Below are 22,500 nucleotides of genomic sequence, written 5' to 3'. Positions count from 1 at the left end.
AATTTAGAGGAGGAATATGAGCTGCTATTAGGCTCAGATAATGATTTCAGGTTTCTGAAGAGGCCCCATTTGGCTCCCATTATGCATAAGAGGGAACAGGGTGCATCCCTGTTGTGATCTTGCAAGTCTAAATTTACCAAAGCTTAGGAAATATTACCAGAAGAAATCAAATAAATACGGGAAGAAAAGAATGACGAAAGAAGAGAAATAAAACAAACGTGCAAAAAAATGGGGGAGGGGGGGAGTAAATAATGAAACTAGCAACAAAAACAAAAGAGAATCGAAATGAAATGTAAAAGTAAAAAGAAAATAGCAAGCACTGACTGCTTGAAAACAAAGAACATTCAACTTCGCAAAGAATCAAAGTTTGCCAAAGTCTAATATATTCAAGCGCAGATAAAAGCATGAAGAAGCATCGAGGCGGTTGCATCATATTTTTTTTGTGGGCAACAGCTACTCTTTCACACCAAAGTGCCACTGTTTTTATTTCATTCTTTTCTTGATAAGTCCTCTAAGGAGTTTCTACGACATAGCAGCAGGGACACAAAGGGAGAGAAAAGTCAATGGTAGAGGGGGAAATGCTTTAAATTCAGGTCAATTTATCTCCTTGTTAGCGTGGCAACAGGGAACCACAGAATCACACAGTACATTAATCTGCAGGAGCACTACATGAAGTCATATGGTGAGATTCGGCCTAAAGTACAGTGTACAAACTCTTTGTTTGAATTTGTGACTAGCATCTTTTGCATACATTTTGCACAAGAGATCCAATTAACCCTTTACTTCACGGGTGAGTTAATAACACATTCACTTTTCTTTTTCTCTTTCACTTCACATCCATAGCAGTTGTTATAAACTGCACATAAAGTATTCATGACTGTTTCATAAGGCATGACGAAACATTCGCACCAAACCTTTCATAAATACTTTAATGTTGGCATGTAAGCAACATGTGGGTACCAGGCAGATGAGAAAACAACCACATAAAAAAACAACAATTTACAAGCCACTTTCCACCATGCACACGTGTCTTCTGAGCTGGGTAGGCTGAATGAACAACGATAGCTGTGTTGGTTTCCCACCCTGTCCTACTTTTTGCTAATTTGATGAGCAACACGAACAGCTGGTCTCAGTAGCAGCAGGATGGAGCTTTTTGGACGGCAGCCGTCAAGCTGGACAGCTTCTCTCTTCCCAATGTGCATCGCAACTGACACCATGAGCGAAAAACTCTGCTCCTAATTATTGTTATCATCGTCATTCAACTGGAAATATCCTTCCTGGAAATATCCTTTTTCTTTTCGATTAAAATAATGAACACGATGACTGAGGTAGACGTTCATTTGTTAAATCATTATTAGCATCTATTCAACAGGTCAACATGACATGTGCCAGATACTTTTTTCTCAGTACTAGTCTTCGGTCTACACAATAGCACAAATACAGTAGCAATAAATAATTTAAGTTAAGTAATTAAACAAATAAAATAAAACTAGGTCAACGATGTCACTGTACCTGATTAGATCAATTTACACAGAAACCATCAGCACAGTATGTGACATAGCACAACTACATAATGTGCCATAGAACAGTAGTTTTCAAATTGGGGGCCGGGGACCCCTGGGGGGGTGCGAAGGGGTGCTCGGGGGGCCGCGGCAGGTTGGCAGGAAAACTATAGCACAATTTTTATTTAAACTAGACTGCATTCTTGAAGAAAATGCTAAAAGTGGGCTTGCCTTTTGGGCAAAAGCATACATGTTTTTTGTTTTGTTTGTTTGTTTATAAAACGGTGTTGTGAGGAGGGGCAAGACACTGGCAGCCAACCACCTGAGCTAATTTTTTGACCGACAGCGGTCTCCAACAATCAGAGGTTGAGTTGTGTGCAGTCAGGGTTGTGCAGCCAGCGGAAAACAAAAATTGAGAACGCATGTATAGCATTTGTAGTAAAAAAAATAACATAATCTAACTTAGCTAATGAACACTGAAGAGTAACTGTCAGAACCCTTAATTGGCAACACCTGTTCTGGTTGACTCACTAGGCCCAGCAGCTAACTAATTAGTCCTCACAGCAAGCAGTGGTTGCCATTCAGTATTCTACAGCAGAGTTCTAAAATGAAAAAAATTGACAGTTAGGTGCTGTTTCCGTAGCTGGATATTTTTATATGTGGATTTTTTTTTCTCCTGGTTGCATTGGTTTTGCATTGGTTTTGGCCTTCCGTTTCCACGTAGCAGATATTTAAAACCCAGGTATAAAAAGCAGGAGAAAAAAAATATCCTGTTTAGGGGGCTGAAACACATTTGTTACAATGGAGGATTTATTTTTATCCACATGTTGCGTTTACACCTCAACAGTAGAATTTTTTTTTCCTGGTGAACCAGAAGCTATGTGTTGACGCCCAGGGGGCTGGGCTACACAAACCTTCTGGTACACCTGTGATTCGCTCTCCTCCTCCGTTTACGAAATAAACGGGGCAGCACGACGAATCAGGATCGTAGGGAGGGATTTCAGTGGGTATGACGTTTATCGAACGCAACTCCCTCCCCCAGGGTAGTTCGGCTGTGCCCGCCCCCTCCCTGAATCACAACAGTAATGGCGGCGTGCGAGGAGTTATCATGCGTCGGGATGGAAGCAGTAATTTCAGCGGTGTTATCCAAAATACCTCAAGTTGATTTTCTAAAGGATGTTGTTCTGTTTTGGTTCCCGACCTGGCAGCGCTTACGTGACGACACGTCCTACGTCACAAAGCTTCAACGTGAGTGGTCGAAGTGTCATGTCATTCATATGAGGTTGCTCCAACCGCGTGCAAGCATCTTTTGACTAAACCCCGCCTGCGGAGAGGCGTGAAAGGGCAGAGTGCCTGTTACTTACAGGCTACTGGTTCACCAGGAAAGAAAAAAATACCCTGCTTAAAAAATATCCTGCTATGTGGAAACAGCACCTTAGTTAATGAACACTGAAGAGTAACTGTCAGAACCCTTAATTGGCAACACCTGTTCTGGTTGACTCACTAGGCCCAGCAGCTAACTAATTAGTCCTCACAGCAAGCAGTGGTTGAGTATTCTACAGCAGAGTTCTAAAATTCAAAAAATTGACAGGTACTCTTCAGTGTTCCATGCCTTCCTTAATTAGCCACACCTGTTTTGGTTCTGAGTAGGCCTACCACTGACTTGTATAACAAATATAATAATGAGACCTACTAACAGTTAATGTTGTGCAGTAAAAAGTACACCAAAATAAAACAAAATAACATTAACAATATTACCATTAAGAACTGCATTATAATAATCTATAGCATCTCTGAACATCACTTCTATTGTTGTCACGTTATTATTTTATATATTCCAGTGGGGCCCTGACTAACAGACCTAGTATTAGACTATGATTGTGAAAAGGGATGCAAAGAAAAATAGTGTGGAATGACCAATGTAAGGTGGGCCTTGGCTGCAAAATTCCGGAATGTGGGGGGCCTTGCCATGGTAAAGTTTGGGAACCCTTGCCATAGAAGAACTCATCCTGTCCATCCAAAATAAACTCCATCCAATCTGACTGATGTTGCAAAGGTGTGAACAGTACATTTCTTAAAACATGGCAGCTGCCAATCTTCCATGGGGCATTCAATATCCGTATTTTATCGCCCTTTCAGCACTGCGTATGGGTACGTAGGAAGTTCCATTTCTAATCACAGCGAAATGTATTGTACCGTATGTACACAGATGACACCCACAAAACTGCTATTTTTCGAAGTGTGGAATGAAGTACACTTTTTCACATGCATCAGCCGCCATGCCTGTTACGTACTTGAATGTCAGATCTGTCAAACTGCTGATTCTCCGTAATAACAGGACAGTTTTGATTCGAAAGATAGGCTACTGTAATTGTCATTTCTTTAAGAGACTGGTTGACCAAAAACGTATCAACACAACAAACAGTGATGAGTTGTATTTTTGGCAGTCAGTAAACTCTCATGACATACTGCAACTGTCATTTCCGTTAAGTATAACAGATGGAACATGATTTGAAATGATTCTTCACCCTCAAATGTTGCCTACTCTCTGAGGGTGGAAAGTGCACTCAACCTCAGTACACAGTGCACAGTGCGGAGTTTGGCACAGGCCACATCGCATGTGACACAGCACAGACGGACATCCATACCAGAGCACCGGCAGCGGCACGGGATATAGAACACAATTTCCAAAAGCAGCATGTGCTTTAAGGCCAGCCTAGGTACATGGCCAAGCAAAGCCAAGTCAGCAGAGCACACAGAGGCAGATTAAGCCTTGCACGGTGATTGGTCTCCATGTGCAGCCAGCTGTGAGATGAGGGTGGAGGGAGGAAACTGTCTAGCGAGGGCACTGCAGGAAACAGTGGACTACCAGCAGCCTTACTGAGCCTCGTCTACCAAAACAATCAGGCACAGGAACGGCCTCTCTCTCCTCTCCTCTCCTCTCCTCTCTCTCCTCTCCTCTCCTCTCCTCTCTCTCCTCTCCTCTCCTCTCCTCTCGGCAAAATCTCTCAAAAGCTAGTGACCCATATTGCAGAGGCTATTGTGCTACAAAGTTGTGACAGTTATGACATTCTGCTTTACATCCACGCAAAACCGTAGGCCTACTTGTACTCGTACATCACTTTTTTTCCGACAGCATAGAACATGTTGTAATTGTCTTTTTTTTCTGTTTGCACGCCCACAATGTGCAAACGGTTGCATTGTTTGCCACTTACGCAATCAGCATATTGCTTGTATTATTGTCGTAAACAATTGCTCTCATTTGTAATTGCACTGATGCACTTGTAAATAATAGATCCGCATTGTCTGTGTTGTGACAAGGCAAACAATGGGCTAGAAAACAACTATTTTGTCTGTGTCAATATATACTTGGTCAATAAAAAAGTCGAATTTGTATATTTATTGGAAAAAAACAAATGTCCACCAACTACACACACAACAAAGCAAAGCTGAAAGAGAACAAAAGTTTTGGCATGAACTGAGGTCATTATAATTTTTTTTATTGCTTTATGTCTTGTACTTGGATACATGTATTAGTGTTGCCTCTGCTACGGTACATCACCTGAGCTTCCTTCCACATCCTGATCAAAGAGAGACTGGCTAGTTCCCTTCAAATACCTAAACGATTCAGATACCTACATCAGTGTCCTAGGGCCTAGACTAACAAGCTGTTAAGCAGGTTAAGTTAAGAGGTAAATCATCTAATAGAAGGGCCTGGAGTCCTCATTAGATGATTAACCTCTTAACGTAACTAGGTTTAGTCCTGAACCAGCTTTTTAGTACAGCCCTCTAGTCATTGAATAGACAGGAATTGACACAAAACAAGACATGCTCAGGTGCATATCGGGTTGCAGCTCATTGTCTTCTTTTGCTGCTGTTGAGAGCAAGGTGCTGTGCCAGTTAGGACTTTTCCGTAGTGCTGTTCTTGATGAAACACCTCTAAAATCTGAAAAAAATATTTTTCCAGTTTGATTGAGGCTGCCAATCTCAAGGTAAAATTCTACTAGCCAATTTCCACGGGGGGTGAATACTTTATTCTGCTTTCCCCTCTTAGGCTGAACTGATCAACAAATGCACAAACCTAAAAGGATGCTTTTGTGCCTAAATGAAATCAAATCTGACAAAAGCAAAAAGCAAAAATCATTTTCTTCCAACTGCCTATGCTCTGGGCTCTTTTGTCCTTCACTCGCCTACCATGTGACCCTGACTTTAATCATACTTTAAAATCACATTTTCCAGAGGATTCTTGAACATCACAAACAGAAAGTTTAAATGTGCACCGACTGAAAAAAAAAAAACACCACCAAAGATGAAGAGTGCAGCAGCTCACGTTATTTTTCCTCCTGTTCAAAATTCTGTTTTGTCGGGGTCTCTCTTTTATCCTCCTACAAATGCCCTGTGGTCAGAGAGCGCCAATCACATGCACAGCCCCACACACAAGCACACACACACACACACACACACACACACACACACACACACACACACACGCACACACACACACACACACACACACACACACACACACACGCACGCACGCACGCACGCACGCGCACGCACACACACACACACACACACACACACACACACACACACACGAACGCAAGCACACACATGCCCACGTATATACACACGCGCGCGCACGCAAACGCAAAAAATCACAAACACAAACAGAGAAACAAAGACGACGCATGACTTTGAATAAAGATACGCTCGAAAATACACACTAATATTGAGATTAGCAATGTATGAAGACTCTGATGCATTATACATCTGCTGTTTGCACAGTCTCTTTGAAGTGACAACAAGTTTAGTCAAACTGACTGCTGTATGCGTAAGCCATGTTTGTCTTTGACTGTCAAACATTCCGTGCTTACATTTTGTTGTACAATTATTGCTTATGCGACGAGCGAGTGAGGCAACATTGAGACGGTGACACTGTGTGAACAAACACTTTTTTTTGTCACCGAACAAGGAGGTCCCCTCCCTCGCGTTTGGTCTATGCCCACACCTCCCACAGAGAGAGGGCGGCTGCAGAGAAACCAGAGCCATAGTTCCGGCGTCTTATCTGAAGCTTCATCTGATCCTCTGTGAGAGAGGGAGGGGAGGGGAGGGGGAGGGAAGGGTAGGGGAGCAGAGGAGCAAGAGAAAGAGAAAGAGAAGAGAAGAAAGAAAAAAAGCCCTTTGCAGCAGGAAAAAAAAGACGCGGCGGAGCTCTGAAATGTCATCCGCCAACGGCCGCCTCGTCCCGTGCCGTGCCGTGCCGTGCCACGTCTGTTTCTCTGAGAGGCCGCAACACTGATCCTCTGACCCCCCCTAGTAGAGCTGCCATGTAACCCCCACCATGCTAACAGACAGGGGGAGAGGAAGGGGACGGGCAGGGGGCACTCGACTAGGGAGGTACAGAAGCCAACAGTGAGGGAACTAAAGAGGGATGAGTGAAAGAGAGGAGGAGAGGAAGGGGAAAGGGAGGGAGGGATGGGAAGGGAAGGGAAGGGAAGAGAGGGGGCGGTACTCTACTGGGGACATATAGAAGCTACTGTAACAGTGAGAGAGAGAGGGAGACAGGGAAGAAGGGAGGGAAGGAAGGAGAGAAAGGGCTAAAGTGACTCTCTCTGTATCTCTACCCTGGAGATACAGAAGCCCCCCCCCCCTGAAACATCCTCCTGTGCCTGACCTCTGAGACCGCACACGCTGACTTGGAGGTCGTGAGCACTTTGGATTGTCGGCTCCTGGGATCAGCACAGATGTCACGCAGTGGGGAATGCATGAACCCTGGAAGCCATATTATCATTCTGAACCAATCAGTGAAAGGCATCACAATGCAGCAGCCAGGAAAGAAAAAAAACAAACGATGGGGTAGGTAGGACGGGATTGAGAGGATGGGGACATTTTGTAGGGATGCACCGCATCCTGAATTTTAGGATCCTGCCGGATACCGGATCCACTGTTTAAGATCCTGCCGGATCCGGAACCGGATACCGGATCCTACGAAAGGGTTGAAACACATAGCCTACTCACACACGTGGGCCCTTTTTATCACGTTGACTCAAACTATTTTGACTGAAAAGTCTCGCCTACCGGATCCTGGATCCTGTGAAAAACCCTATTATCCTGCCGAATCTGGAACCGGATCTTGGATCCGGTGCATCTCTAATATTTTGGTTTGGAGTCAATATAATGCTGCAGATTCGCTGACTCAACACACCCCCGACCCACCCCGCCACCCGCCTACCCCACACAACCCCAGCCACCTTCCCAGGGGGAATGCATAATTATGCTAACGGTTGTGCACCTAAGGGTTACAGGTATTGTTTGATATGACCTGTGAGTGGCTGTGTGTTATTGTGCAATCTTGACGTTTTTAATATTATAATTCTTTATTTATTTGTTTTTTGTTTGTTTGTTTCCATAGGGAGAACTGTGGCTCTCCTATACACCACAGATTCAGCTCTTGACCTGAAGGCAACCAACTCTCGGAGGAAGGTTGTCTGGGGGCTTTTTTTCTGGTGCTTTTTTTTTTTTTTGCTGTACTTCAAGCTGACTGATAATAACAAACAATTCTCATTCGTTCTCTTTCCTTTTGTGTTCCTAGCCTTCAGTTGAAAAGGCACCGTGGCCCATAAAAAAACAGGAATAAAAAAGAGAAAAGAGAAAAAGAGAGAAGAGGGGACAATGATGAGGGGAAAAAAGGTGGGAAGCAGAAGAAGATTATAATGGGACAGAACGGAATACGGAATTGAACGGGATGGAGGAGTAATTGCTGGCAGGGGAGGGGGGACTAAGGCAGGCATTGCAACCCTGAAAAGCCTGGCCTATTTATATGAGAATTGATGACCTGACTGGAGCAGCAGGGCTAAGTCCCCTCAAATGCCCCCGACCGCCCACCAGCACACCGTGGAGAGAGAGAGAGAGAGAGAGAGAGAGAGAGAGAGAGAGAGAGAGAGAGAGAGAGAGGGAGAAAGAGAGAGAGAGAGAGAGGGAGAGAGAGAGAGAGAGAGAGAGAGAGGCATGAGAGAGAGAGAGAGAGAGAGAGAGAGAGAGAGAGAGAGAGAGAGAGAGAGAGAGAGAGAGAGGCATGAGGGACTCTAGGTCTTGGGAGCCATAAACTGGGGGTTGTTGGACCGGTGGTGGTGGGGAGAGAGGGCATTCGGTGTGGTCGTATGAGTAGCGTAGCGTGGTGTAGTGTAGTGTACAGTGTGTGTGTGTCTTTGCGTTCATGCCTCTGTGTGTGTGTGTATGTGTGTGTGTGTGTGTGTTTGTGTATGTGTGTGTGTGTGTGTGTGTGTGTGTGTGTGTGTGTGTGTGTGTGTGTGTGTGCTTGTGTGTGTGTGTGTGAACCTGTGGGGTGTCTGTGATAGCTGGTGGAGGGTGGATGGGGGGGTGGGAGTGGTGTTGTGATCAAAGGGTGGCTGCCAAAAAACACCCTTCTCCTTGGCCATCGCAAGCTGGCCAGAATGGATCACCTCTCTCCTGCATGGCTATCACTTGTGCTGACCCAGAAGTGTCAAGGCAAGTAATACGGATGGCTCGGAGCTGCTCAGACACCCCCAGACACTATTTTTTTTCAAAAGAAAAGTCATTGCCACCAGAAAGAGATGAAAAAGACGTAAATGTGTCTCACATTTAGTATTTTTATACAGATGCTGTGATTTTTTTTTGTCTTCCTCTCAGCGCTATCAAACAAAGGCACATGTCCTCAGACAGCCCCCGAGAGCAGTAAACAAAGCGAGCGAGTTAAAGGCTCGGACCGAATATTGATTACTGCAGCAATATCGAATGGCCCGGCCGGTCAAAACAGAAAAAATTGATCACGCTATTGGGTGGCCAGCAGGCTCCGATAGAGTCCCACCGGTGACTTACGAGTCTGTAAATGACACATACTGTAAGTCCAAAGTGTGTTTTGCAGCCCGAGTGAAATCAAATAGTTTATCAAGAGCAGCAATGAAAAGGGGGCTTTGTCAGCGTTCGAGGCAGTGCTTTTCAAATTGGCCTTGTATTGGGGGAGTTTGTGTCACGTGTGTATTGTATGTTCTCCCAACAATACACACACACAAAGAGAGAGAGAGAGAGAGAGAGAGAGAGAGAGAGAGAGAGAGAGAGAGAGAGAGAGAGATAGACAGATAGATAGAGAGAGAGAGAGAAAGAGAGAGAGAGAGAGAGAGAGAGAGAGAGAGAGAGGGAGAGAGGGAGGGAGGCAAGGAGGGAGGGGCCGGGCCACTCACCTTGTCTGGTAGTCTTAAAGTTGAAGGATTGAAAGCCCCCGGTGAGGGCTGACGAGTCGATGACGTCCACTCCATACTCGCTCTGGCTCTTCCTGTAAAGCGTGACAGCCACAACAAGCACGGCCACCGCAATGACCCCAGCTGCCAGACCCGAGTAGAGGGCCACATCATTAGTGCCTTCCATGCCTGACACAAAAAGACAGGAAAGACAGAGTGGGAGAGATGGGGGCGAGGGGAGGGAGGGAGAGAGGGAGAGAGGGAGAGAGAGAGAGAGAGAGAGAGAGAGAGAGAGAGAGAGAGAGAGAGAGAGAGAGAGAGAGAGAGAGAGAGAGAGAGAGAGAGATACAAAGCCAGAGAGAGTGTGTGTGTGTGTGTGTGTGTGTGTGTGTGTGTGTGTGTGTGTGTGTGTGTGTGTGTGTGTGTGTGTGTGTGTGTGTGAGGGAGAGAGAGAGAGAGAGAGAGAGAGAGAGAGAGAGAGAGAGAGAGAGAGAGAGAGAGAGAGAGAGAGAGAGAGAGAGGGACAGAGAGATAAGGACAGACAGAATAAAAGAGGGATATATAGAGAGGAACAGTCATAGAGAGAGGGGGAGAAGGGGGGGGAGCGAGAGAGACACAGAGGAAGCTGTGAGTTGAATGCTACAAAGGCATTCCATGTGAGTGACACATTATTCACACACACAGTACAAGCCACAGTCACGGAGCAAAAGAGAGAGAAGGAGCATTAGAATGGTCATGTGACGCACTGCGTGGCCATGGCAACGGAGGCGGGGTGATTGACAGGCTCATGATGAATCTGGCCAATTATGCCTCGCTGGTGTAAGCCGCAATTAGCTGGGGCGAGTAAACGCCTGGAACAGGGCAAGAGGAGCCACGATGCGGAGGCAACGTGGCCCTCTTCTGGAAAGGGAAGCAATAAAACCCTCCACTGTTCTGCCCCCACCACGGGCAAAGGGCAACGACGCCAACACGGAGACTGAGGACAAAACGGCTGCAAAGTTGTCATACATACAGTACATCTCGGTCGGAAATGCTGTGGGTGGGTGTGTTACAATGGCGGTGATGTGTATGTGCACTGCATGCACAGTAGCAAAGTGTGTCAATTGTGTGTCAATGTGTGTTAATTGGCATTTTGCCTTGACGTTTGGTCTGTGCTGCTGTGCAAGAGTCTGCGTCTGTTGTGGGAAGAGTGAATAAAGCCAAACTGTGAATGTACAGTCTTGTCCGTCTGTCTGTCTTGTGAGTGATAACAAAGACATCACAGAGCTTTCTTCAAAGGAAAGAAGCGAGACATTAAGTTCCGACAGAAACGAGCCAGAAGTCAATTTACGGAGCGGTCTAAACTCAAATTTGAGATAATGTGCTGTTCGTGCCTTCTGGCTTCGTAGGGTAGTGTTGTTGTTTCCAATTCTCCACAAAAAAGAGCGAGCTGTAGCCCATCATAAACAATAATTAATAATGACATTCTCAGCTCACCACAGGCTTCAAAACCGAGAGCAAAATCCTCCAGAAAAACAAAAACAACAAAAATGCGGCTAAATAAGACAGATGCAGGTAGCGCACATCTCTGGCTGTGTATTAAGATACGCCTGGCGGTTCGGGCCCCATCTGGGGAGGGGAACGAGGTCCAAAACTCTCACAACTTTAATCACCGGCGGGCGGCGTGGCATGCCAGCGAAACCGGAGCCAAGGAACATCTGTTCATCTGGCACGCCGATCCATTACTCCACCTCTGTGATGAGCTCCGCAACTCGCCTCGCCTCAGCTTCAGCCTCAGACCGGCCCTGCTCGGACCAGAAGTCGACGTGAAGCTGCTGAAAAGGATGCCCCTGCCAGCTCGCAGAGGACACTGGAGGGGCATTTGTCGGCGCAAATTCAAACAGTGCGCGGGCACGAGAGGTCACTATCCAGCCCCCCCCCCCGACCTACTTCCCAGAATGCCCAGTGCGCTGCTGAGGCTTTTGGAGCCTGACAACAGGAAGATAAAAAAAGACACACACACACACACACACACAACAAACTGCTTCACCCCCTCTAAGTGCTAGTTTTGACAGAAAATGGGAAAAAGACAAACCAGGGCCCTCTCTAACTAAAAGTAGCCTCATGCTGTGGCTGTGCTCATGCAGGGTATGCTTGAGCAAAGTTGGCACGGCGATTTTTTTTTTGTCAGCACGGCCCAGCTATTGGTGGTGCAGAGACCACCAGGGTAAGGGCTTAGATTCGATTTGGATCACTTTAAATTTAATCAGCGGCCACAGTAGAGAAATACGGGGCCACTACTAGGCACATCAGCAGAAAGTGCCAGGCTAATAAAGTCCTGGCAAACGAACGCCATGTTGGGAGGGGGGCGGGGCGGGGCGGGGCGCACCACCACCACCAGCACCTGACTGTGTCATTTAAAAAGTGTCACCGCCGCCACATTTGAGAGACACCCAACCCCCACTACACCCCCCCATCCCCACTCCCCACTTCCTGCCACACTCTGCCAAAAAAAAAGAAAGAAGTGGAAGTGGAAGCGGGGTAGGAAATAGCGGGACTCACACTGCAACTACTTAAACGGGCTAATATGCAATAATTACGACCCATTAATTCAACAAAATGCAGCACATGTTCACTTGCCACATCCAATCAGTCACCCCACTTAATCTGAGGAGAGAGAATCTGCCATGGCCACCATTTGCAGCAGAGCTGAGGAGAAGAAAAAAAAAAACGAGGAAAGTAATTTCTGGGAGGAAAAATATGGGTACCTGCATATTCCTCTGAGGGGAGATGAGATGGAGTCGGATCCCCAAACTGACAGATATTTTAATGACAAATTAAGAAGGGGCTGATTTGGTCTGGAGGAAAATTGAGCCTTGGGTCTGCTTGAAATAGGACTGTCTCCATCGGTTTTTTTCTCTTTCTTTCTTTTTCTATTGGTCCCTTTTGCACATAATATGATGTAAAGATGGGTCGTCATACAGTGAAAGGAGAAAGCAATCTTCAGAGGAATGGATATGGTAACATTAATATTGCACTATGGAACAGAATGCATCAAGAAACACTCACTTTGAGGTTTTACATCATGCAGCAGCTTTCGATCTGCGGAGACAGAGAGAATGGAGCAGAAAGAAAGAGACAGTGATAGAAGAGGAACGAGGGAAAACAGAATGATAGAGTGACAGAGTGAGAGAGAAAGGTAGAGAGTGAAACAGAGAGTGACAGAGAAAGGCGGCGAGAGAAAGAGAAAGAGAGAGAGAAAGAAAGAGAAAGAGAGAGAGAGAGAGAGATGCGATTAAAGTCCGTCCCCGTGTCAATTAACCATGTTTGTTTTTCTATCCAGATCACACAGTATGGTGATGTCCAGCTGCTGTTTTTGCCAACAGAAGCCATGCATAAGGATGCATGGCACCGCTACAAAAGCCCAGAGGGACAGATGTGACTTGAGGATTGAAAGAGACATCTGAAAGAGATTCTCTATGGGGCATTCTACGATCGAGGGAAAGGTGACGATGCACAAGGCTTGAATATTTAAAAGAAACAAAAAAAAGAGTAGTTCAATGATAAAACCAAAACGTACATGTATAGTATAACCTGTTTTAGTTTGTATCTTTTGTGTATGTTTGTGTGTGTTTTAGTTTCAGCCAATCTCTACTTCAACCCCCAGTGGAGTTATGAGTTTTGAGTCATTAAGATGTCTGTCTTGTGCATTATAAGAAATGTGTGCCACTGGGTTTTCAAAACAGGTCAATTGACATCAAGGATGATGATTGTGATGAGGATGATGAGGATGATGAGGCTGCTGCTGCTGCTGCTGCTGCTGCTGATGATGATGATGATGATGATGATGATGATGATGGGCTGCAGAGATGATTGCAATAATGGTGATGGTGATTATGGGGCTAATGATGACGCAGGTGGTGAGTGACAATGACGTTAATGGCACTGGGAGAAAAGGCAAACACTGCAGCATTACCGTACGAACACACCAGTACAGAAAAAAAATGTCAAAGAGTCGGTCGACTGATTTCATAGCAAGAGCGACATGAGCAACAGAGTATGACCGTTAAAAGCAGAATGCATGCATTTTGACATTCCAATTGTGCTGTAGCGGTTGTCGCTGAACTGTATGAAAGTGAAAGCGAAAGCCCATTGGGAAACTCCAACTCCCATTGTCATTGTGACACAGCACTCCACAGCACACAAGTGAACACTGCACACTGCACACAACGAAATTGCATTTATGCCTCACCCGTGCAAGGGGGCAGCCCTCAGTGGCGCCCCATGGGGAGCAGTGCGGTGGGACGGTACCATGCTCAGGGTACCTCAGTCATGGAGGAGGATGGGGGAGAGCACTGGTTGATTACTCCCCCCACCAACCTGGCGGGTCGGGAGTCGAACTGGCAACCTCTGGGATGCAAGTCTGACGCCCTAACCGCTCACCCATGACTGCCCACCCATGACTGTATCATAAGGATACGGCAACAGGATACGCATGTCCGGCCACAATTCATGCGCAAACGTGTGGCCGTGTGAATTTCATGTCAATTTTTGGTGAAGGAAAACACAAGGTACGCAGGTGTGTGCGTACAGTGCAATATTGGCAAAACCGCAAGGGGTGATCTTCCGAACTTTCTTGTTGCAGTCGTGGTAGGGTCAAACAATGGTGGAAAACATGAATGACAGACTCCCATTGGCTATCAAGCCCCAGAATGATACCACCAGTATCGTGCATACTGCTCCGGTCTTCTTGTGCAGTGCACTCAGTTGCACACAGTTGCATGAAACATTTAAAGCACACAGCAAGCATTTCCCCGTCCTTACTGATTACCATAATATTCGCTGAAGTTCAACCAAAGAAGGTGGAGCTAACAAGAAGCGATACTCAATACATCACCCCATTGCAACACTCTGCCCCATGATTTTCGGCCGCGGCCGCCATTCTGGAATGAATATCGGACAAATTACATTGGAATGCATTGGTAATGTGTACAGGATTTCTACATAATACGGTAAAACTACATCGATGTAACTATCGGAAATTCTTCAGTTATGAATGCTTATACCATCTTTTGTGTTTTTTTCAACACAATCAGTGCAGAACTTGAGTATCTATAAGGCTAAAGTTGCCAAAGTAGCTAGCCATATTGTGCTAACTTTCCTATGGCCAAAGACCGTTGCTATGGCTACTGGTCATAACACAGTGGCATACATGATTCTAGAATGGCGGATTTGACTCATAACGCCCTCTATTGACTGTTTCCCATAAAATACTTGAGTGTCGCTTCTTGTTAGATCCACTTTCTTTGGTTCAACTACAAATTGTTCATGTCGCCTAAATGGCCTCTTGTCGCCCGAATTGCTTCTCTCTTTTGTCGCCACCACCTCTATACACCTCAATTACTTCCGTCGCCATTGCCACTGTTGTCGTGTTTGGTGTGTTTGCACGGTTAGACACCACTTTCCCTTCCATAAAGAAAAAAAGAAAAGATGGTTACACTTTACTGTCCCTGCTACATTCAGTAGGTACAGTTTCCCAATGTATGTAACAGCATATAACATTATGTACATGCACGTATTATGTAAACTGCACTATTCCTTAGGTGTAGCGTTCGGGTTACTGTATGTATGTACGGTGTAAGTACATAGGCCTAGTATTACATATCAATACATGTACACACCTATAGATATGCTTAATTAGAGATCGTAAAATAAATTGTTACTGAAAAGAACTTAGAAAAGTAAAGGAAAGAAAGGAAAAGGAAGAAGAAGAAGAAGAAGAAGAAGAAGAAGAAGAAGAAGAAGAAGAAGAAGAAGAAGAAGAAGAAGAAGAAGAAGAAGAAGAAGAAGAAGCACTCACTTTCAGTACACAAGCCTCCTGTGCAGTTCTCCGTGGCCTGTGGCTCGCCCTCGCACATCTTGCCGCGGTGGCGGGGAGCAGGGTTGGTGCACTCCCGCGCCCGCTGCCTCTCGCACTGGACACTGCAGGTGCTCCACTCCCCCCACTCGTCCCAGCCACCGTCCACTGTGGAGCAAGGAGCAAAGGAGCAGATAGTAGTCGTCTCCATGGACCACTGACTGCACATCTGCTCACTGTACAGTCCCATGACCCTTACACAATGCTCAGTCACATTTCGTTGTTGCAGTTATCTAGGCTCCGACAAAGTGCTGCGCACTGCTCAGCTAAAATTCGATTCCATTGTTTTCAATAGAACCACACACACTGGCGCCGATGTCCGCGGAGATTCGCCGATGTCAGATAGCGATTAGAGACAAGTTCTATTTTGTCGGCGCCGCCCATTGACTATCAATGCAATGTTCGTGTGAAATTGGGTTTGGGGGTCCGAATTCTGTCGGAAGCAAAAGTGCGCCGCAGTGCTGTCGGAGCCAGTGTGCGGCCGGCCTTACGTTGCTGTATCTGCATTGTAAAAGCACAGACAGGCAAAACCTGCAATGAGTATTGTTTGTCTATAGATGGTTATCCATTGAATCTCTATGGATGGTTATCCAACTAGGATATTTCTTTGGGTAATCTACGTGAGCTTCCTTTAAAAAAATTTGTTTGGCACTTTATCACTGGGATTGTTCAAATCAAGGTGATAAAGCTATGTTGTACTATCACCACTTAAACTATTCATAGGTTAGGCCTATTTGCTACCAACAAACACCTCTCACCTTGACCACCTCCCCTGAATAGGTAGTACGAACAGTATAAAGAATATGTACTGCAATAGTAATTTGGGGGGGAGGCTGTCCCGATCCCACCCCACCTCTCTCATCCACTCATTTTCTGTCTCCATTTTCGACTGTTGTGTCTAAACAAAGTCTAAAATGCAGAAAAACAATTAAAAAAAGTAATTTTGAGGTGTCATTGCCTATTTCACATGAAACTGCACAACATAGCCTTTCCAATAATGATGGTCACATTTCTCTGATAGTCTGCCGGCTAATGCACCTTGACTAAGAACTGTTCTGTGGAAAATGCTGCATGATGACCATCATCACATACACACTCAACCATTCATTCACAGTTCAACAGTTCATGGCATCTGCAACTCCACTGGATAGGCTACCTGCCATACTGTTTGCATGGTAGTGTTGGGGTAGTGTTGTCACCTGGCACAGATGTATCTGATTGTCCTGATTTTTAACGGTTTAATGGTATATTTTCCCAGGGACACTGAATGAATGAACGATGCCACCAAAGAGAGTAGAGTAAGATGATTCAAGCCCCTGCATTTCCTGGATCCATGTGATGTCATATGAGAGCCCCTTTAGAAGACCTGCATTTAGGAGACCTTTGGAGGCTTTAGGTGAATGGAGTTCCCTTAGCACTGTAGATGGCGGATAGCACACATCTTATGCAAGCAGTCACCAAACACCACAGAAAGAGAAGAAGACGACAGAACCAAAAATACTGGATAAGAGGAAGATAACGCAAAACACGCCCACTCAATGCAAAAGCTCTTCTTCTTCTCTTTTTGAGGTGTTTGCTGAAGACGTGCGCTACCGCCATCTACAGCGCTAAGGGGACTTGATTTATTCTCAACCTCAGGACTCCGAAGGTCTCCTAACCGAAGGTCTCCTAAAGGGGCGTTCACCCGGCATAAAGTGGATACCGGAAAATAAATAAAATGACGCTTCTTGTTAGATCCACCTTCTTTGACCGAACTGGAGCACACTCCTTTGCATTGGGTGGGTGGAGTTTGAAACATCTTACTAAGAAAATCTTTGACGCCACTGCTTTCAACCAAAAGGGTTGATTGAGTTTGAAATGTCCAGGATTTTTTTGTCACATAGCAACCCTCGTGTTGGGTTAGGTACAATCTACTGTATTCGCATTGTGTACCGCTACCCCATGTGACTGACCCTTACACAACACCTCCTCATCACCACACCATTACCAACATCCCCTCGGCAGCGAAGGGCATTCGGTGAACACAATTTGGACCCTGGGGTGACACTGTGGCCCCGTAATGGGTGAGTTAATGTCATGTATGTGGGTTTTATCACGGGGAAGAAAACTGATCACGCTTCATTTAGTAAATCTGTCCGTGCCACATGGCGTGGGGTAATTTCTTGGCCTATTTCCTGCTGATGTTTGCCAAGAAAACATTGTGTCTGCTATGTACATGAACCCTGCAAGACACAATTTCTTGCTTATTGTTTGATAAATTAAAGGTTCATGCACAGCTAATTTAAATGCAAATTATGTGTTTGGGATATTCAGTGTAATAGTGCTTTTGGGTTGATTTTTGTCTGTGTGTGTGTGTGTGTGTGTGTGTGTGTGTGTGCGTGTGTGTGTGTGTGTGTGTGTGTGTGTGTGTGTGTGTGTGTGTGTGTGTGTGTGTGTGTGTGTGTGTGTGTGTGTGTATGTGTGCGTGCGTGCGTGCGTGCGTGCGTGCGTGCGTGCGTGTGTGTGTCTATGCGCGCGCGTGCGCGTGTGCGTGCTACACCACACATCGCTCTGTGGATGATGTTTTCTACACTTCAAATGCAATTCAAGGTTATTCCCATTAGAGGTTAGGCTATACTTTGTGTGTGTGTCTCTCTCTCTCTTTTAGAAAGTTCACAATATCACCGTGGGGTCTTTCTGGCAGTTAATTACAAGCACACAGCACTGTGGGAAATGGCAGTTATGTTTGGGAATGTCTAAACTACTACACTCACTCACCCTATGCACATGTCAATCAGTGTCGAGGACAGGTCACCACAAAGACATCTCCGCTACAAACAGCCATAGTGAGAAGCTAGTCGACAACAAGCAAAATGAAAATGATTCCACGTTCAAGGTTCCTCTGCTAGCGTGTTTCTCGCTGCAGTTAGCAGTTAGCACACTTAAGATGTCCTGCGGCTGAATAGACTAAAGCAGAGTGGACAGGGGGGTCACGAAAGTTCCATAATTAGTGCCGGTAGCGTAAACAGTTGAGCTCAAACTGTTGTCAGAGCAACTCAAGAGAGGAACAATGAGCATAACTGTCAGCGAGTGTTACCGGGTTACCCAGCTACCTACATTTAATGAAGTTAGGAGTGCTATTAATGTGTCTGTTTTAATGAGTCAGAGTCAGAGTCAAAATGCAGTAAAGTAGAGGGTCTTTAGGGGATAATTTGCCTTGAGATGAATCCTTTTTAAAAAATCTGATGGTGGAAAAACAGCAGGAATGTTGCCTGAGGAGCATGCACTGAAAAATAAAAATCCTTCTGTATTGTTTACTTTATGGTGGTATATAAACAGATGTGCAGTGTCTGTTGACGATGTAGTGCTATTAAAAATTCTGCCTGCATACGAAAACATTCATAAAAAAGCAAGAAATAAAGCTTTCTGTTTGGACATTCATTTTTTTCTTGAACATTGGCACTTCCCATGCATATGAATAAGAACAACATACAGCCCTTGATGGGAATCAGAATGGTATAAACATAATCTTACTTGCCTTTTATTTCATATATCAGTCTACCTTTCAAGTTGAAACTCCTTTTTCATTATTTTGTTTTGTAGTGTTTTATTGAGAAAACAAATATAGGATGCTATATTGTTTTGACAATAAATATGTGAGCTGAAACATCAAGGCCATGTTACTTGTTCCGCAATGTGACGAGTGCCATCACATTAACACGACAGGGGGATTAAGCAAATGAACGAACAAATAATCCTACAACATGCATCAATAAGGGTGGTGGTAGCGGCATCCACAGTCTAAAAATGTCAACCTCTGTGTGAATATGGCGTCCTAAAATGTGAGCTGTATTCCTGTATTCATGAGGCTGGTGATGGTGGTCTTACCAGGGCAGAGCGCGTTGCATGTGATCTTTTGTACAGACATGCCCTCGCAAAAGGAGCCTCCATTCAGCGGGGCGGGGTTGGTGCAGGTGCGAGTGCGCTTCTGAATGCCGCGGCCGCAATTTACATTACACGCCGACCACTCGGTCCACAAAGACCATCCGCCATTTACTGCCGTGTGAGGAGAGAGGGAGATGGAGAGAGAGAACGTGAATGGAAAGAGGGTTTGAGAGACAAAGGGAGAAAGAGATATGAAAGGAGGGACATGGAGAGAGGGAGAGGTAAAAGAGAGAGAGAGAGAGAGAGCGAGAGAGAGAGATTGAAAACAACCATCCGTACAGTGAACTAGTTCAAAAGAATAACAAAAGAACGCCCATGCCTCAGGCTACTTTATTTTACTGAGCTTTATTCTATGATGTTTTGTTCAGTATTGAAAGGTCACCTTACAAAAGAAACTACAAGTGCACAATAGGGCTCGGCTGCGCAGGCTTTACCTGATCCTTTCTCTCCTTTGTAGGAGTACAGCACGCCCACTTGTTTGGACAGTTCGCATCATCTTTAAAAACCCTAATTGATTCTTGAGTCCATTAAGTGGTCTTGCAGTGTTTTTTTCTATCTTTTTTTTTTACAGCACTGCAGAGCATTTCATGTTGAAAACCATTGCAACATGCATCTGAGGATCGTAAAAAAAAAAAGTATTGTAAGGTTCACTGCTTGAAGGCTTCCAAAGTGTTGAATTATTAATGGCGAACGCTGCTTTAAACGAGATTAAGACACAGAGGCTTATTCCCTTCCATAAAACACAGGCAGACTTTTAATGAGCGTCTCTAATTGAGTCGCCATAATGCAACATGAAGACGAAAGGCTCCTCCGTAAGAGGAACACAGTGGAAACACATCACAGTGCCGGTTAGAAGAAGAAGAAGGAGACGAACGTTCTGAGCCCTCAGCTCAGCTCAGCTCATCTCTTCTATACTCTGTCTCAGAAGAAGATTAAAACCAGACAAAACCAATCAACCACCACCACAACAACAACAAAGGGCGCAGACAAAACAGTTTTGGGGGTCGGGTGAGGGTGGTTGAAGAGGGATATGCTGGTTGTATTAACGTATACAGTACATGATGTTTAGATTCCTTTCTAATAGTTTTCAATACGGTTACTCCTAATGCACCTATTCAGCCAATGCTTCAGCAATACAAACATGTTTTGCCAATGCCAATAAATCCCTATAGAAAGCATTTACATTAGATTGAGCTAAACCCAGGTTCGAATCCTGGACTGGGTAATTTCACAACCCTGCCCAATCTCTTCCAACCATTTCTTGTCTTCTCTCTACTCTCCTATATCAGTGGTTCTCAACCTTTTTCTTAAGGGACCCATGTTTTTACTTTTGTAAGCTTTGGTGACCCAACCATGCAAGCGCCCGCACGAGACGGAGTCACAAGATGCCCTCTGTTTCCTGCAAAAACTAATTTTAGTTATTACATTCCTCAATTCGTCTTTGGTCAAATATAGAATAGACTAAATGTTTAATGTAGCACTTACAATTTGCTGCTCCTATGCATTTATTAGTTAAATGCTTTGTCATTTATTCAACATGGGCTATATATAGACGTGTATTTCAAATGAAACCCCTTAAAATCAATAGGGCTCCGCGACCCCCTGTGGATCTTTGGCGACCCATAAGGTGGGTCCCGACCCATAGGTTGGGAACCACTGTCCTATATGATATAGAGAGGTTACAAAAGACCTAAAAAACATTTCAATTGACCTGAACTGAACTGAATTGAATTGAATTGAATTGATGAGGGAAAACGAGGGGGAGGAGACCGGTTGCTCACCGAAGACCACCACGGTGGCAGTGGCGCTGCGTCTCTTGGCCACGATGTTGCTGGCCAGGCAGGTGTAGTTGCCCGAGTCGGAGAGGCGCGCCTCGTTGATGATGAGGTTGTGGTCGGCGCGCGTGTCGATGTTGTCGTCCGTGAGCGAGCTCACCACCTCCTCGTTCTTCAGCCACTCCACCTGTCGAGAGCGTTGACAGGGTGGGCAGAGGAGGAGGAGGATGGAGGGGTGTTACAGCAGGGGGTGGAGGTGGGAAAGGTGATGGGGGAGAGAGGAAAGAACAAGGGGCTTAGCACAGGTCACGAAGGCAGACATTAGCGTGGGTTGTTACCAATTACCAGACGCTGAGACAGAGGGTGGGAAACTAATTACGAAATGCAAACTTAGCCTTGCTTAACTGCCCCGGCCACGCTTACAAAGAGCTGCATCAGTGGCTTTGCAAATTGCTGTCTTCCTGTTATGGGCAAAGACGTTATGAACTTGGCCCAAGACTTCAGGAGGTTGGGGGGGGGGCAGGTTACCAGAATTCACTCTTTATTACTCTCGCTTTCTTTCTTTTTTGTCTTTCTTCTCTCTTCTTCGCCCCCTTCCTCTCATCCCTCTCATTCCATCTCACAAATGCACGCCGCCCACGTCTGCAGACCCATAATTGAGACAGCGTATGGATTTTTCTTTGCCGTCCCTCCCGCAACCCCCCCCCTTCACAATGATCACACAAGATGAAAAATGCTTGCATTCATCTACATTTACTCTTTTTTCCCCATGACAGGCCAATTTTAATCATGTGCTCTTTAATCTCAATTGCCTTGGCTGTTCTGCATCACGTCTCTTTGAGAGACCGCCGCGCTTCATGGCCATCGATCTCTCCCCACCGCCACGCGCTCTCATAGTCGACCAGAGAAAACACACACGCACGTACACAGACACAAACACACACAGACGTAGACAGAGGCACACATGCATGCAAAGCCGCAGGCAAGCTCTCACATACGCTCAAAGGCAGACACAAAAAACACATACAGACACTCATGGCACATAGCAACACACATACACAGATTGATACACATAGTGTACAGACTACAGACACAAACCAACAGACATAAAAAAACAGACATCCACACATGAGCGCATATATCAACACACATAAAGATGCACATACATGTCAACAAACACA

General features: G+C 45.4%; 1 protein-coding gene across 1 annotated transcript in view; it reads right to left on the bottom strand.

Moving 5' to 3' along the window:
* Positions 1-22,500, bottom strand: part of LOC134445807 (netrin receptor UNC5D-like) — a 226,568-nt gene that overhangs the window by 51,555 nt on the left and 152,513 nt on the right. The window contains exons 5-9 of the mRNA XM_063194903.1: positions 21,326-21,506; positions 19,488-19,655; positions 15,564-15,728; positions 12,773-12,805; positions 9,728-9,913 (exon numbers count right to left, since the gene is read on the bottom strand). Coding sequence (XP_063050973.1) covers positions 9,728-9,913; positions 12,773-12,805; positions 15,564-15,728; positions 19,488-19,655; positions 21,326-21,506 — 733 coding nt within the window. The remainder of the gene's footprint in view (positions 1-9,727; positions 9,914-12,772; positions 12,806-15,563; positions 15,729-19,487; positions 19,656-21,325; positions 21,507-22,500) is intronic.

The sequence above is a fragment of the Engraulis encrasicolus genome, chromosome 3 (assembly GCF_034702125.1).
Source record: "Engraulis encrasicolus isolate BLACKSEA-1 chromosome 3, IST_EnEncr_1.0, whole genome shotgun sequence".
Classification (NCBI taxonomy): domain Eukaryota; kingdom Metazoa; phylum Chordata; class Actinopteri; order Clupeiformes; family Engraulidae; genus Engraulis; species Engraulis encrasicolus.
The sequence above is the reverse complement of the archived record's forward strand: the minus strand, read 5'-3'. Positions and strand labels throughout refer to the sequence as shown.